Source organism: Urocampus carinirostris, chromosome 18 (assembly GCF_059441175.1).
Source record: "Urocampus carinirostris isolate Australia breed hairy pipefish chromosome 18, RoL_Ucar_1.0, whole genome shotgun sequence".
In the NCBI taxonomy this organism is placed as follows: Eukaryota; Metazoa; Chordata; class Actinopteri; order Syngnathiformes; family Syngnathidae; genus Urocampus; species Urocampus carinirostris.
The window spans coordinates 7,851,038-7,868,017 of NC_142366.1; the positions used below are offsets into that span (position 1 = coordinate 7,851,038).

Here is a 16,980-nt window from a genome sequence, read left to right on the forward strand (position 1 = left end):
GTTGCTGTTTTCTTCACCGAGTAAAATGAACTGCACTTGTACAGACACAGTCCACTACTTCCGTCGATTACTGCTGTGAGCATGGGCCTGAACTGCACACTTTTGTTAGGCTTTGCAGCTTGTTTTTGCTGTTATTTCCGCCTTTAAAAAAACTACTCATTCAGTCATGATCTTTTGTCAGGCTTGGAGTCTCATTTTTTGATGTCGTGCCCACCTAAAAATGAACTGAACTCATGCAGCTGTAATCAATTGTCTTCAAGCATATTTGTGTGAGCATGAATTGGCAAAGCACATCTTTGTCATGTCTGGCGGCTCTTTTCTCATGTTCTGCCCACCTAAAAATAAACAGCGCATCTCTTTCTTGGATTTTCGCATATTACGGGTGGTTCTGGTTCTTTATCAGCAATAAACAGGGATTTACAATATTTCCGAATGAATCGTGAATTGAACCTGAGCTGCCTTTCAGGGTTTTATTCCGGACAAAGTCTTATTTCCCAAAAAGGAAAAATCGATGGGATGCAAGTGATTAATGAGCTTGTTCGTTGTTGCTCTTCCTTCCAACTTTCAAGTCTTTAATTAGCTTAAAGCTGCCCGTCAATAATTCAAATCCACCAACAGAATGTAAACAATCTTGTAAAGGATAAATACCATGTTTTGGAAAAACAGTACTCCCGGGATGCGACATGGACTCATTCTGAGGTAAGGATAACAAAGGGAATTTGCCGTATAGTGGGGGTTAAAAAAAATGCTAATTACAGTACATTTGACTATATGCATTGGAAACCTGACAGCAATAGGGCTACTTTAGAAGTGTGTTATTGCATGGCTCGGTCATTAGTGCATTTGTGGCAGGGTTCTGGGGTCATTGGATCAAATTAGCCTTCCTATGCGGAGTTTGCATGTTCTCCCTGGATTCCCAAAACATGCATGTCAGTTTAATTGGCTGGTCTTAATTGTCCCTGAGTGTGAATGAGCGAGTGAGTTGTCTGTCTCTGTCTACCCTGCGACTGGCTGGCAACCAGTTTAGGGTGTCCCCTGCCCACTCCCCGAAGACAGCTGGGATGGGCTCTAACACCTCTGCGACCATACTGAGGATAAGCGGCGCAAATGTTGGATGGATGGATAGAAGTACAGAAAAATTATTGTCTCTGATTAATATCCAGCAATTATGGTTACAGTGGGTGCTTTGCGAGTGTTGTCTGTCTTGGGTGACAACGGACATATTTGAGACTGCAGGTCATTGTTTGACAAGAAGCAGCTCATTTTTTTTTCTCATGCTTCTCTCTGCATTGTCTAGTCAGCTGGAAATGGCCTACATGCCATGGTTTGGCGACCCCTCTTTAAGACAGCCATAGCTCAGTCCAGACAATGGAACAACCTGCACTCCAGATTTTTATCTCAATACTGGGTTTGGATTGGGTAGATCTGAAGTGGATGACTAAATCCTTTAAAATCTCATGCATAAAAGTATGGCTCAAGTTCCTCAGAAACTTAAAAGTAAAGGACACTCTCCAAAGGAACTTGGTGAGAAAATTACATTCACTCTGCTGTATACTGTAAGCTTTACACAGACGTCTTTTCATTGTGTTGAAGCAATTACTCGTCAGTGTCGTTCTATTAAACATTACCATGAAATCTTTTCAGAGATGCGAGAGGTGTTCTCACTTTTGTGACATACTGGTGGTGTTGTGTAAAATAGAGGTATTGTCTAGCGAATATTTTCAGTTCTTCCCATTTCAGTTTGCTACGTTTATTTTTATGATGGCCCATCATAATTGTCCAAAAATGTTATGTAATCTTTACACCAAGACACATTTCATAGTGCCTCGTTTAGCTGTAGCATGCACCTGCCCTATTAAGAAAAATGCCATCTAAACTCATGCCAGCTGCCGTTAATCATGAGGGAAAAGAAATGCAATGTTAAGATGAAGCCAGCAGAAAGCAGTGTCATTTTTAAACAGGCTTGTTGGAAAAAAATTCAAGAAATCACAAGCACTTCAACCAAATCTCAAGTAGTTTGCAATCCTTGACAGCAAAAAATACCATTGAAACATTTTCAAACATTTCAAGCACCCATATAAATTCTGCAACTGGTTGAAAACCATTCCTCTCAGAACCAATTAAGCAAGTCCGAGCCCCGACCCGATCCACCGGTTTCATTTACCTTGCCGACATACTGATGGTCATTCCCGGTGTATTCCTCCATCAGAAAGAACTGATTCCACATCCATCCTCGTTTGGAGCGGTGAAGAACCCGACCGTCGCTCTCTTGGATTCCAAAAAGGCTATTTCCGGGCCCTAAGGGTAGGGCGCTCACAGGCCAGGTGGCACAAAGAATCAGGACCACCTGGTTGACCAGCATGGTATTCCAGGCAGCGGTTTCCGGAAAACGAATCAGGATTACGGGCTAACGGATTGACTTGATGACGACAAGGCGCATGGTATTCCTGGCGGCGGTCCCGGACACCGGAATCCTGCGGGGGGGGGGGAGGAGATTTAGTTGCAAGGAAGTGTCGATGTTATCGAGTCAAAGAGAATACACGATCAAGCTTTCGCTGTACAAGGACTTTGATCAAGGTTACGCAGCTCGACGCGAGATTCTTGCCGAGATTGTGCCGTAATCGGACACCCAATTGTTTTGTATTTGCAGCCCCGAGTTTTTCACCAAGATAGACATCAGCATCTGATCGTAGTTAGATAAAAACATGCTTCGGAAAATGGTAAACTCGCCCGGAATATCTTATCTTAAATGTTGGTGAAAAAGAGACACCAGGGAAGATGATTGCGAATAAATGATTGGTCTGGAACATTTTTTGACACAAAGAGCCATAAATAAAAATATTTAGATTTTTTTTTTAAAGAATGTCATACCATATATTTTAAGACAAAATTTAACAAAACTGCCAAACCCGCTTTTTCATACAAAAGCTAACTCTTCAGCACATTTTATTTCACTGTGTGACATTTGATGGTTCTAATCAAATCTATGTCCCACCTGTGTCCCATATCCAAATAAACATACAACTTCCTGCAATTACTTAAGAGTATTGATGCTTATTTTGTCAAAACTAATGGTTTCAAAACAAGGTGCGGGCAAAGTTTTTTGTAAAAATGTCACAAAATACTGCAAACAGGATACCATCATACTTAATTCGGAGCAAACACTCAACTTGGTAGGAACTTTTGCATGACACATCTGAAAAGGATGCCATGTCATACAACCGATCTGAATAACGTGTGTGACCAATAGAGAACTTGATGCCCTAAAAATCCTAATTTGGTGTTGTTGGCGAGGTTGGAATTTCTTTGTAATGAAACCGTTAAACAGAAAGGAGGATATGTTGTGGTAAAAAACAGTTAAGTTGGTATGAAGTTTTACAGGAGACCTATGTTCCCTCTAATTTTTCATATATCTGAGAAAACACACAAGCTCCCTGAGCAAACTGAGGACTACCGTGAGCAACATCAGAAATGCAGGCTTTATTATTAAATAATTAATTTGGTCCACTTAAAAAAAAAACACAAAAATCTGAAAAATGGGATGTGTAGATGTTATACAGTATGTGAGAGTCCTGCTTTGGCCACGGAAAGAGTCCTGCTTTGGCCTGGCCTAGGGTACTGTTCTGGAAGATATGCACCTTTCAGACATAACATTTTGCTCACATTAAAACATTCACATTTTGCACAATGATTTGTGCAAGCAATACTACCAAAAATACTACAGAAAGACTACTATGGAAACATTACAAAACACTACAGAAATAATACTACAAGAATACTACACAAATAACACTAAAAAAATATGACAGAAAAATCACTAAAGAAATACTTAAAAAAATACGACAGAAATACTTCAATGGAAATACTACTGTAACACTACAGAAATACAACTACAATATTACGACCAAAATACAACTATAAAAATACCACATCAATTCCCCCACGAAAATACTACTACGGAAATACTGCTAAAATACTGCAGTAATATTGCTATGGAAATATGAAAACCGAAATACAATATTTTGCAGAGTAGACCTTTCTCACTTGAAAAAGAAAAAATCTCACCCAATTTCACGGCTTTTTCTTCCATTTGCACAACCATTCCAACTTAAAAGAACTGCATTTATTTTTTACTGTGGCTTGGTGAGTGGGTGTGTCGCTACATGTTCGTTTCGCCATGATGCGGGGTTTGTATTAGCATTTATTAACCCGCTAGCTAACCTGCACAGCGCATATAGGCGGGGCGCAGACGCATGCACCGTCAAGGCCATCATTGGCTTTGTACGGTAAGTGAACTGTATCGTATCATTGGCTAGACACCACTGTCACTCACTGAGTGAGAAACACAAAAAAAATACAATATTGTTGGGCGAATTAATTAGATTAAGTCTAATATTAGATATTAATTACTACGTTATGTTGATGTTGTTTATGCCCCAGATAGAGTTTCTTGTGCGCCGAGCATGGGCGGGCAGTGCGCAATTGCGCACGCGCGTGTGCGGCACAGTTCTGAGGTCTTGGGAACCTCCTGCGTGGGTTCAAATCCAGCTACCGGCCTTACTGTGCGGAGTTTGTATGTTCTCCCCGTGCTTGCGTGGGTTTCCTCCGGGCACTCCGGTTTCCTCCCACATTCCAAAGACATGCATTTCAGGTGAATTGGCCGGTCCAAATTGTCCCTACGTGTGACTGAGCGAGTAAGTTGTCTGTCCCCGTGTACCCTGCGATTGGCTGGCAACCAGTTCAGGGTGTCCCCTGCCCACTGCCTGATGATTGCTGGGATGGGCTCCAGCACCCCCACGACCCTTCTGAGGATAAGCGGTGCAGCTGATGAGATGAGATGAGATGAGATCTATATATATATATATATATATATATATATATATATATATGGGCAGCACGGCGGCGCAGTGGTTAGCGCTTGTGCGGCACAGTTCATGTCATGGGAACCTGTCGTGGGTTCAAATCCAGCTCCAGACTTCCTGTGCGGAGTTTGTATGTTCTCCCCGTGCTTGCGTGGGTTTCCTCCGGGCACTCCGGTTTCCTCCCACGTTCCAAAAACATGCATTTCAGGTGAATTGGCCGGTCCAAATTGTCCCTAGGTGTGAATGAGCGAATGAGTTGTCTGTCCCTCTGTGCCCTGCGATTGGCTGGCAACCAGTTCAGGGTGTCCCCTGCCCACTGCCCGGAGATGGCTGGGATGGGCTCCAGCCCCCCCGCGACCCTAATGAGGATAAGCGGTACGGCTGATGAGATGAGATGAGATGAGATATATATATATATATATGTATATATATATACATATATATATGCCCCGAGAGTCTAAATCTGTTTTCAGTTATATGATTGGAATCTCTTAATGACTTACCTGCACAACCACTAAGGGGGGAATTTTGTAGCGAAATATGGTCAACAATGCAGAAACCTTCGAAGGAATTATATGGAAAAGATTCTGTGATTAATGACCTTAAAAAATGAGTACCCAATGAAAGCCCTGATTATCCAACTTTGGTGTTGTTGACAAGATTTGAAATTCCTTGTAGCCAAACCATGAAACTACAAGAAAGGGGGGAATATAGTGGAAAAACTGAACCAACTTAGCACATTTTCAAGAAACATCTGGTAGGGATGTTGTGTTATATAACTGAACCTAAAAAATTGTGTAACCAATTGAGGTTTTCTATCCATCTATCTACCTTGGTCATATCTCTCATGACGGGTGACTGACAGCAAGCCAAACACATACAATAACAAAGAACTAAAAGTAGCTAAAAACATAAACACTTTTTTTTTTGGACCATGGCCAACCCAAATGCCCAAACACTCAAACAAGTTAAGCACCTCGGCACCCAAGTTGGTCATGCTTTCGTTCCTCCAGATGAAACGGGACACAAGAAAGCGGCCATGTCACTCGGGTCAGGGTGACACAACACACTATTTTGTTCAACAGCAGGGCCCGACAGCTTTCACTGGTTTACCCCTGCCGCATCACACAGGCGCCCTGCCCATCCCTTAGAACGCGTCCAAAAATCCCACTATCCATTTACAACACCTCTCCACTCATTCCTATCACCAACAAGAGCTCTGGCTTTCACTATATTTAGACCTCTTTCCTGCATAACACCATCCATCCACGTCAATCGCGGCCTTCCTCTTGATCACCTTCCATTTACTTTGCTCTGTAATTGAGTTTTCCATAACCTGATTAGTCCTATGTGGTCTTATTGATGAGATTGGAATTTCCTCGTCGCAAAACTGTACTACAACCAAAGAGAGGGAGCAATGCGAAGAGACTGAGACAGCTATGCACTGACTTTGCAAGGAACATCTGGAAAAGGATGCTGTGCTGAAAAAAATTCTCTGACCAATGGAAGTCTTGACACCTTGACTATCCAAATTTAGTGTTGTTGACGGTATTGGAATTTTCCAGATGACGAAACTGTTCCACAACAAGAGCTTGTATATATTAGCTTTCTGCTAATAAATACCGCCTTCTCTTAATTGTCTTTTTTTTGTTCAACGGTGATATTCATCTAGGAAGATATCGAGTTGATGAGAATCGTGTTGCTAACACTTTGGGAGCTACCTGCAGTTAATGAGCTCGCCTTGTTGTTTTTGAATTGCAAATATCATCGAGCACGACAGAAAAACTAATTTCCGCGTGAAATGACATCGTATTAATGCTGCAATTTCCCGCCCTGTGTAAATTTATCAACGAGGCTAATTATGGTCACGGCTGGCGGACCGCAACTCGATCCAAATCGTCCCTTCGATAAGTCGAAAGCAACCGCGAGGATACATTAATCAAGCCGATTCTTTTTTCCGTATTTACTTAGCGCGCTACGCTAACGTCTCCCCAGGTGCCAAGCTGGCCCGGCGGCAGCCCGGCGGAGCGACGGGCCTAATTCATTCGTCGGCAGCTCAAGTTCGGTCCTCAAAGTATCTGTCAGCAACTCCCAGATTAATGGCCTCGGAATTTCCGAGAGCTAATTCGGTCTCGCCTTCATTACTTTCAGTCAATCCCTTCGATTCCTTTCGGACGTCTAGAAGCAATCGGAGACAAATCACCCTGTCCGACTTATGAAAAGTATTTCCTGATATTGAAGCCCCACCAGGACTTGGACCTGATAGGTCATTTGGCCGCACTTGAAAAATTGATGGTCTTTTAAGGAAGTTAATTGTAATAAATCTCTTTCTTAAAGGGACCATTAAGGATGTCCCCCTTTCACCTCAGCTTTCAGTACTCAAAGAAGGTCGACTAGTCCCTGAATTCAGTTCTTTAGAAAGAGATCAAAAGTCAACTGGCCTATTAGAACCGATGGCCCTCATTTTGAATACCGCAAGTTGCTGTAGTACGGTTTCCACACTTGGTGGATTTTCTTGATGCATTTGGTTCCGCAGCAGACAACAAACAGCAAATGCTATCACAGAGCAGGTTGTGGAGGGCTGTGCGTTGGGCTGCCTTGATTGTTTGTGTGTGCGACTGTGGTAGGCTGGTGTATGTCCGTCAAACAGATGGACAGACGCACAAGTCAATGTGTCCACCGAACCAAAACAAACCGCGACGCATGTCGACAGCTAGTATTTTAGTGGCTCATTACATTGAAATTTAAATCGGACCCCGAAGGAAGTCAGAAGGCAAGGCATGCTGATTACCAGTGGGAGCCCTGTGGATTGTTATCAGGTCCGGGAAGAGACTGAGGCGACGTCGGAAAATCAAGCAAAAACGGGGGCGCATGTCCAGCCTACAGATGCGGATACACAAAAACTCTCGCAAGCCACCCCTGCCGAGCCTGTATCTCACCATTATCATATCCATGACCCATACAACTGCTTACCTGGAGCTACAACTTGTGGACAACATCTGCTTTGGGACAGTTGTGTTTTAATCATCGTGGGTACGTGGATCATTGCAAAGATACCTGATATTGGGTGCAGCCAGCCAGCCACTCTCTAAATGGCTTTCTCTTACACTGAAAAGAAACAGCATCCAAATTATGGTGTACTTTTGTATAATAACAATAAAGAGTATCCAGTCAACTGCATGCTGTTCTGTGCTTTGTATACACACACATATATATATATATATATATATATATATATATATATATATATATATATATTTTTTTTTTTTTATTTTATTTTTTTTTTGTTACAGAGTCATACTCTCAGGCAGTAAAGACGTTATCTCGATAGAGGGGATTTTTTGAAGGTGCGACACTACTTTCCGGATTTTGACTTTTCACGGGGAGTTCTGGTACCCATTAACCGCAATCACTGAGAGATTACTTTTGTAACCACGCTCAAACTGAGGACTAGTGCAACTGGTCCCTAAGAATGTTTTTTTGATAATAATCCAGGAAGAATCCTGCTTGTCAAATGATGTCTGAAGTTTTAATTATGAAACAGTTTTTTATTATTTTTCCTTTTTAAAGCTTTTCTCCACCTTTTTCCTTTTTTCTGTTTTGTTCTCTTCTATTTTCCCCTTTTTTTCCTTTTATATTATTTTTATATATTTTTCAATTTTCCCTATTCCTCCACTTTTTGCTTTCCCCTCCTTTTTTTTGTGTTCTTTTTACTTATTTTTTCTTTTCCCTTTTTCACTGGTTTTCTCTTTTTTATGTATTTATTTTTTTCTGCTCCTGTTCTTTTTTCTCTTTTTCTTTTCTGCCCTTTTTCTTTTCTGTCTCTTTTTCCATTAGTTTCTCTTGTTTATATTTTCCTTTATTTTCCTTTTTATTTTTTGTCTGTGTTCCCATTTTGCCTAATTTTCTTATTTGTTCCTCTTTTTCCATTCTTTTCCTTTTCCCTTTTCTCCTTTATCTTGTTTCTCCCTTTCCCTGTTTTCCCTTATTCTTTTCAACCCTTTTTCTTTCTGTATTTCTCTTCTTTTTTATATGTCCCATTTCCTTTTGTTTTTTCTTTTTCTCCAGTTATTTTTCCTGAATACTCGCTTTCCCCTTTTCTCTTTCATCTGTCTTTTCACCATTCATTACTTGTTTTCGCTTTTTACTTTTCTTTTCCTTATTTCTGTTTTCCTTATTCTTTTCTATTTTCTCTCCCATTTTATTTATTTTCTCTCTTTTTTCCTCTTTCAATTTTCTTTTTTTATTTTCATTATTTTTTATGTTTATTTTGTTCTCCTTCTTTTATTCCCCATACCCACATTTTTTTTTATAACTGAAAGAGAAAGTTTGGACGCTCTTAAATGCGACTTGAAACTATTTTCTTAGTATTCCAAAATTATTTCTATCTATTCTGAAATCAAATGTTCAATATTTGTCAGCTATGCACTTGGGGATTTTCTTATTAAGGGCTAAGCTGGCGTGAAGAAGCCCTGCCAGATTTTCTCGACTCAAGCCGCATTAACACATTCAAATGAGCATTCTAAACTTGTTTATGACTAGATTAAGTCAGCGGCTGGAACGGAAAAACTCGCCAGTAAACAAATGAGAGCCGTGGCACTATTTTTATCGAAAAAGTGGCCAGTAAATGAGAGCCGTCCCGGCGCTCCTTACCCTTAATCTGGCGCTAAAACGGCCGAGCGGGCTCCGCTCCATTTGTGTAATCTGCCAAATTATTCATTCTTCTTTTGCTGAATAAGAAACTCTTCGATGGCCGCGCTAGCTGGCCGCCATTTGCACGTAATTGAACATGCTAGCTCAAAGACGCTAAGCCGGGGGTCTCAAACGCGCGGCCCCAGGGATGATAGTTTGGGGCCCCAACCTTCATATTTAAGTTAAAGGGACAGTGTGTGTTAGTTTACCTCTAGATGTCGCTTTATTTTAATGTGACCTCAAATACAAGTGCGAAAAGCACAATAGGGGAATACAAAATAGTTATTTTTGAAAATAGGAGAAATTAAAAAAGAGTAAAAAAAGAAATAAAAAAAGGAAAATAAAGACAGTAAAATAAAACAAGAGAAAAGAGAAACAAAAAAAAGACACAAAATAAAACTCAAGAAAAAAAAAGAAAAGAAAATGAAAAAAAATAGTATTGCATTTTTCTGTCTCGTTTGTCATTAATTACTTTCCTCTATGTCTTTTCTCTTTTATTTCCGTTTCTGAATTTTCTTTTTTGCTTTCTTTTCCCCCTACTTTTCTTTTGTATTCCCGTTTTCCTTTTTTGCCTCTTTTTCTAATTTCTTCCCGATTTCCTTTTTCGAACAATAGTTTAAAAATGGCGTTTTATGCTCATTTTCAGTCTCCGTAGATTGTAGTCTTCATTACACTCATTTTTGGTTGCACTACACATTACAGCAACAACTAGTGGACAAATATGAAACACTGTCCCTTTAAGATGAGGAGAATGTATTTTTTATCAGTGCTGTTTTTATGAAAAATCATATTTGGCCCAACTTTGCCCAATTTGAGTTTAAGACCTCCGTGCTAAGCGTTTTTTTTTTCAGCATTACTCAGCTAGTGACGCGCGTCATGCTAATTTCGCTTCATGCTAATGACTGCTCAGGTTCGAAAATGTTAATTTAGATTTTGAAGTTCATCTTGCCATTTTCCAAAATGGATATTGAGGGCGATACAGGCAGGAGAGAGGCCCAGAGACGCACATCAAAAATAGAAGAAAAAAAAACCAATTTCATCTATAAGAAAGCCCAACAAGGTAAATAAGACACGTGGGGAATACATAGGATGATGTTTATTGTTTTTAGTATATTTTAAAGCTGATTTAAGAAAATGGTCACCATTGACTCGCTAACTCAGGGCCTGTCACCTTGAAACTGATGAGTCATGTATCGTTGACTATTATATAAATCAATAATGTTTTTTTTTTCTCTTACAGATAGGAGGCACTAAATAATACAATGTCCACGAATATCGAATTATTTAATTATTTATTGATTTTCATTTTACTTCTTAATTATATTTATAGATCTCATTTTGTATAGAATTTTTTCAAAATTTAAGAGCAGTAGGATGTTTTTATCAGCACTTTTTTTTGTGTGAAAAATCCGATTTGGCCCAACCTCGCCCTAGCTCCAGCGGTCCCCCCTCTCCAAAATCTGACGTTGAGAACCCCTGGGCGAAACTGGCCCCCTTTTCTGCCTCTGCATCAATAACGTTGCGGTCTAAAATGTACCCAACCAGCTTAAAGAACCTCCATTACTTACCCACCAATCTTTTTCAATTTTCAGTTCCTCTTAAACAAACAAGGCAGAGGAAGATGCTTTCTATCGCCACCAAATCTACTCCACAGGCTTAGGGAGGGTAAGTTCTATTTTACCATTTTGTATTTTTCTTTTTTTCTGATATTTTCTTTTCTTTTTCTTTTCATCATTTTCCCCTTTTCTTTTTTTTCTCCATTTTTCATTTTCTTTGTTTTCCTTGTTCATTCTTCTCTTATTAAGCCTTTGTCTTTCCTTTTATATCTTTTTCTGCTTTTCTTTTACCATGTCCCCTTTTCTAATGTTTTCTTTTTCTCTTTTCTCCTGTTTTTTTCCCATTTTTCATTTATTCCTTTTGTCCCTTTTTTCCTTGATTTTTTTTCTTCTTTCCTCCCTTTTCTCTTTTTTCTTTTCCCCTCTTCTGTTTTTCTTCTCATTTTACATGTATTTTTTCTTCCGTTTTCCTTGTTCACCTTTTTCTCTTGTCAACCTTTTCTTTCTTCTACCCTTTTTATTTCTTCAAATACCATTTTTCTCTCGTTTTACTTTCCAATTAATTTCTCCCTTTGCTCTATTTCCCTTTTGTTTTTTTCATATTTATTTTTCTTTTTTATTTCCCCATTTTCTCTTTTCTCCTTTTTATTCAATTTTCTTTTCTCCCTGGCTCACTATAATTTTGTTGTTCTCATTTTTCTCTCTTATTTTTGACTCATTAAAAAAAATTTTTTAGAAAAAAATCTGGACTGTTAACTCTTTCTAACCCGTTGTAAAGAAATTGCACATACACGGACTATGAAACATTAGTAACACTACTATCTCCTCGGTAGAAGCTTATAACTTTCTTAATAAACGCTTAAACATCGAGTATAATTAGCTATCATAGAGAAGGACGGCCTCATTAAGCAATAATTTGCCCTAAAAAACAGCATCGCAATTATTAGCACAGAGCCTTAAATATTCCGAATTATGGACATGGAAGTCAGACGGGCTTTACAGGCTTCTAACGCACTATTTAATTGATTAAGCCATGAAAGCTAAGTAGGCGCTATATGCTTTATGAATGCTAATAAATCGTCCGCAGTGTGTTAGCGCGCCAGTGGACGTGTTACCCGTTGAATTTTGCGTTCAGGAGACAAAAAGGACACGTAAATCTGAACGCTGTACGTGAAAGCTAAATAATTTAACGAGAATCTTGAAGTGCATCTTGCTAAATGTTGCATGCGCTCAACGGCAAGTAGCTGACCTCCACAACGGTCACAAAAATACTTTGTACGATCATAAAACGGCAAAAAGACATCACCTGTTTTCCGTTACGTATAATTCTAAGGAGCTGTAAAAAGTTGAAATATAAAATTACAAAAAAATGTATAGCGTGTCATCCACTAGCATGTTAATAAAACAACAATCTAGGAAAAAGCTCATCCTTGTCGAAACATGTGACAGTTTAGCGCAGGTCATGGTTAAGAGCAACCGAGCCAAAAATCACATTGTGATGGCACATATAAAACTGCACCATGCAGTGCGTATGTCCGTGGTTAGGTAATTCTATAGGTGCAAAAACGCAAAGAAATAAAAAATAAAATTAAAAGTTAAATAATTTAAATTCTAACGTAGCACAGTAGGTACAGTCAGTTTCAGTGAAAACCAAACTAGTTTATAAATCACACCATACAACTCATACAACCTTTTTCCACCATTTTATATATGTTCTTGGTTTGGTAATCGTATACATGCAACGTGGCAAAAAAAACAAAACAAAAAATATTGTGTACAGTTATTGTACAGCCAGTTCAGTGAAGACCAATAAAGCCAATTAATCACATCAGGATAACATATATGACTTAAAGATCAATTAATATACATTATTTGTTTGGTAATTGTATACAAGCAACGTAGCCAAAAACAGATTATGTATATTTCGTGTGTATATGTACATATATATTGTGTTATCCGCTAGCATGTTTATCACACTAAGATACAGAGAAACTAAGAACCTAATTGTTCATCACATAAAGTAGCTTAGTCCTGATTGCAATTTCAATACATGTACTAAGATACCACAGTGCCACTTTATATATGTATAACTGGTTTGGTAAATTGATATACATATATTATATAACCCACTCTGTTGCAAATTTTATATGCATACATTCTTGTTTTGGTAACTCAACATATGCAGCATAGCAATGTAATGGTTGTCTCAGTCAGTATACATCCCATTCAGTGAAGAACAATCAAGCCAATTAATCACACCAGGATAACACACACACACACACACACACATATATATATATATATATATATATATATATATATATATATATATATATATATATATATATATTCCTCCGGGCACTCCGGTTTCCTCCCACATTCCAAAAACATGCATTTCAGGTGAATTGGCCGGTCCAAATTGTCCCTAGGTGTGAATGAGCGAATGAGCTGTCTGTCCCTGTGTGCCCTGCGACTGGCTGGCAACCAGTTCAGGGTGTCCCCTGCCCACTGCCCGGAGATGGCTGGGATGGGCTCCAGCCCCACCCGCGACCCTAATGAGGAGAAGCGGTACGGCTAATGAGATGAGATGAGATGAGATATATATATATATATATATATATATATATATATATATATATATATATATATATATATATATATATACGCTCTCTTAATGCCATTACATCTGTATTCTTTGTTTGGTAGTTGTGTATACGAAACAGAAAACAATAAAAACAAATAATATACTGGGTACTAAAAGTGTATGTATTGTTTGGGTAAGACCGATCAAGTCAATTATCACACAGGAAACAGATGTAACCTCCATAATATATCACGGTTCACGGATCCCTTAAACATCTGGGTCATAGGACACCCCTTCCTGTCCATTGGTAATTGCATACATGCAATGTAGCAAAATATGTGTACAGTGAGTTAGAGACCACCCAAGCATTCCAGAGGCAGGACACGTCCCGTTTCCTCCACTTGGTGGAGCCCTAGACCTTCTGCATCGGTCCCAACAACCCCCCGCCTCTTGGAAGCGGGCCTCACCGGCGGATTGGCCGAGTGCCGACGGAGCTTGCTGAGCCGTGCCGCCGTTTCCAAAGCGATATTGTGACACTGAGCACGCTCGCTTGTTGAGACATACACACACAAATCCACTGCGCTTATTACAAGAGAAAAGCCTAGTGCACCGAGCTAGCGCCACGTGCAATGAGCTATTATCCCTTTTCATCCGCGAGGAGCAGGATTTTCTCAGTCAAGATGAATGGCAGCCCGGTGCCGGGATATTAACATGCGCAACGCTGTGTTCACCGTCTTATCTGTGGACACTTTGGAGGAGGTTGGAGGGAGCGTAGTCCTTGTGGGGCTACAATCACACTATCGCAGATAAACAACTGTGCAGAACTAGAGCAGTATTCAAAGTTAGTCAACTCTCATTTGCAATTGTTTTTAACCTGCTGAAGCAGATTCCCGACCATTTGGTGACACATTTGACTAAGATCTGGATGGATGACACCTTGAATCTGAGACTATGCTACCTGACAACTTGGGGACACACTAGACTACAATCTGGACGTATAACTCTTAAAACTGTGTCCATGCTCTTCACTGTAGCAGATCCCTGACTACGTGGAGACTGACTCGACTACAGTCTGGACAGATGATCCTTGAGACTTAGTTCATACTCCCTTAAGCTTGGTGACACACTGGACTGTCACCTGTACAAATGAGTCTTTACACTGAGTCAATGCTTCCTTACATGAGATCCCCAATGAACTATGAACGGACTGGAACACTAAGTCCTTGCTCCCTTACTGGAGCAAATTGCCAATAACTTGGGGACACTCTGTGTTAGAATCTGGACGAGTGACTTACTGGATCAGATTTCCGACGACTTGGGGGGACACTGGACCATGACATGGACAAATGACGCTTCACACTGAGTCCATGCTTCCTTACTGAAGGAGATCTCTGAAAAGCTGGGGACAAATTGGAACACTGAGTTCTTGCTCCCCTGCTGGAGCACATCCCCACAGTGCTACATATTGGACAGACAATCATGGACATTGAATCAATCCTTTTTTATATACCAGATCCCTGACGACTTGGGCTCGGACTGGACTACAGTCAGGACAAACAACGCTTGACACAGAACAAATGCATCCTGAAGACTTGGACCTCAACACTGAACCCATGCTCTCTTACTGTAGCAAATAACCAATTACTCGGAGACAGGCTGGGATACTTTGACGTTGCTCCCTTACAGATGCAAATCTTCAACGACTCAGGTACAGACTGTGCAACAAATTGGACAGACAGCCTTGGACACCCAATCCATACTCCGTAGCTGTAGCCGGTCCTTGATTACATAGGTACATACTATACAACAATATGAAAAAAATAACCCCTGGACATTAAGTCAATGCTGCCTTACTGGAGCAAATCCCGATGACTTGGGGACACACTGTACTACAATCTGTATGGACGAAAATTCACAGTCAGCCCATTCTTTCCTCACCATAGTTAGTAAAGTGCACCAGAACCATTTCAGGGATCCAGTCCTAGATCTTGGTATATTAAAGTCTAAATCTCGAGGGGCTGGAACCAGCAGCACCTGACCTGCGACCTGCATATCCAGATATTCAGTCCCAGGTCACCAAATGTTTTAGTTTTAATCTCAAGGAGCCAACAGCTGGACAGGGACAAATGGAAGATTCCCACTGACTGGTCAGTGTTCACTGACAAGATGAAGATGCCTAATGAGAAGTGAACAAGAATAGTCAAAATATCTGGTTTTCTTGCAACACTGCTCTTTCCAAGTTGCATTGCTGTAAAAACAACAACAAAAAAGAAGGACTTGGGACCAGCAGCACAAAGTACAAGCCTTACTTGTGCCTGCGAGCGGATGCGATGCTGGTCCTGCTGGTCCTACTCGCCAGTGCAGCTTAACAGCCTAGCATCCGACTCCCGCCGGCAGCGGCGAAATTCCGAGACTGACAACGGCTCAGCTGCTGCAAGTGAGTGCGCTAGCGCGTTCGCGCGCTGGCTATTGCGTTCGTGTGCAACCGACAGGGAGAGGGAGAGAGAGCTCCTTGTGCCTCCTTCATCTCCCTCCCCTCGCTTTCTTTTCTTGCCCCCTCCTTTCGTCTTTGTGTATAACGAACTGCGCATCACTTTGGGCTCTGTATGTCACCCAGGAGACCGCTCTTGATTGGCTGCCATTCACAAGTCGGCGATAAAGAAAAGCAAAAATGGGGAGGGGGCCGGAGGAGGCCATTCAAGTGCCCTACATGCCATGGATGGCGTTAAGGTCCTCATCGGCCCCTTCTGCGGCAAACTGATTTTGTGGAATTGGCCGTTTCTGTCACTGCCGGCGCATCCTCCACCGCAATGTGATAAACCTCGGCCCCTGATAACCACTTGGGCCCCAAATCCTTGACGACATCCAAGTCGCTGCTTCTTGTCGGCTGAGATACGAGTAGGAGTGAAATTGTGTTCCACAGACCAATCATTGGTTCTTCAAATTGAAATATCGTAGAAATCTAGTCCTGGAAGTCGAATTTCTAAATTCAATGTCAGGATCAGGGAACCCAGCTCCAGTGTGCCAAACTGGGATTGGCCAAGCTGTTAAAACCTGCATCAAATCAGTACTGTTTTGCCCTGGCACTTGCTTTCTGGATCCTGGAGTTACTTATACTTCTCATAAGGAATTGCCCAAATTGCAACTAAATTCTGATTTAGTGATAAAATCAAACTGTTCACAACTGCATCTATTCTGCAATGTTTTGCCCTGGGAGTTGCCTTCCTGCTCCTGGAGTTTCAGAAACTTATCAAAGTAAATATATTTAGTTGAAGCCCAATCCTGG

At 40.6% G+C, this 16,980-nt stretch overlaps 1 protein-coding gene across 2 annotated transcripts in view; it reads right to left on the bottom strand.

Moving 5' to 3' along the window:
- The window catches only part of LOC148348261 (cadherin-10-like), a 48,325-nt gene extending 32,157 nt beyond the window's left edge, over window positions 1-16,168 (bottom strand). The window contains exons 1-2 of one of the 2 annotated variants that reach the window (XM_088321920.1): window positions 16,004-16,168; window positions 2,165-2,474 (exon numbers count right to left, since the gene is read on the bottom strand). In XM_088321920.1, the coding sequence (XP_088178046.1) occupies window positions 2,165-2,362 (198 nt within the window). In that variant the 5' untranslated portion in view covers window positions 2,363-2,474; window positions 16,004-16,168. Of the gene's footprint in view, window positions 1-2,164; window positions 2,475-4,065; window positions 4,246-16,003 lie in introns of those variants that run through there. The other variant, XM_088321921.1, reaches the window with a different exon arrangement.
- Window positions 16,169-16,980: the final 812 nt, after the last annotated feature.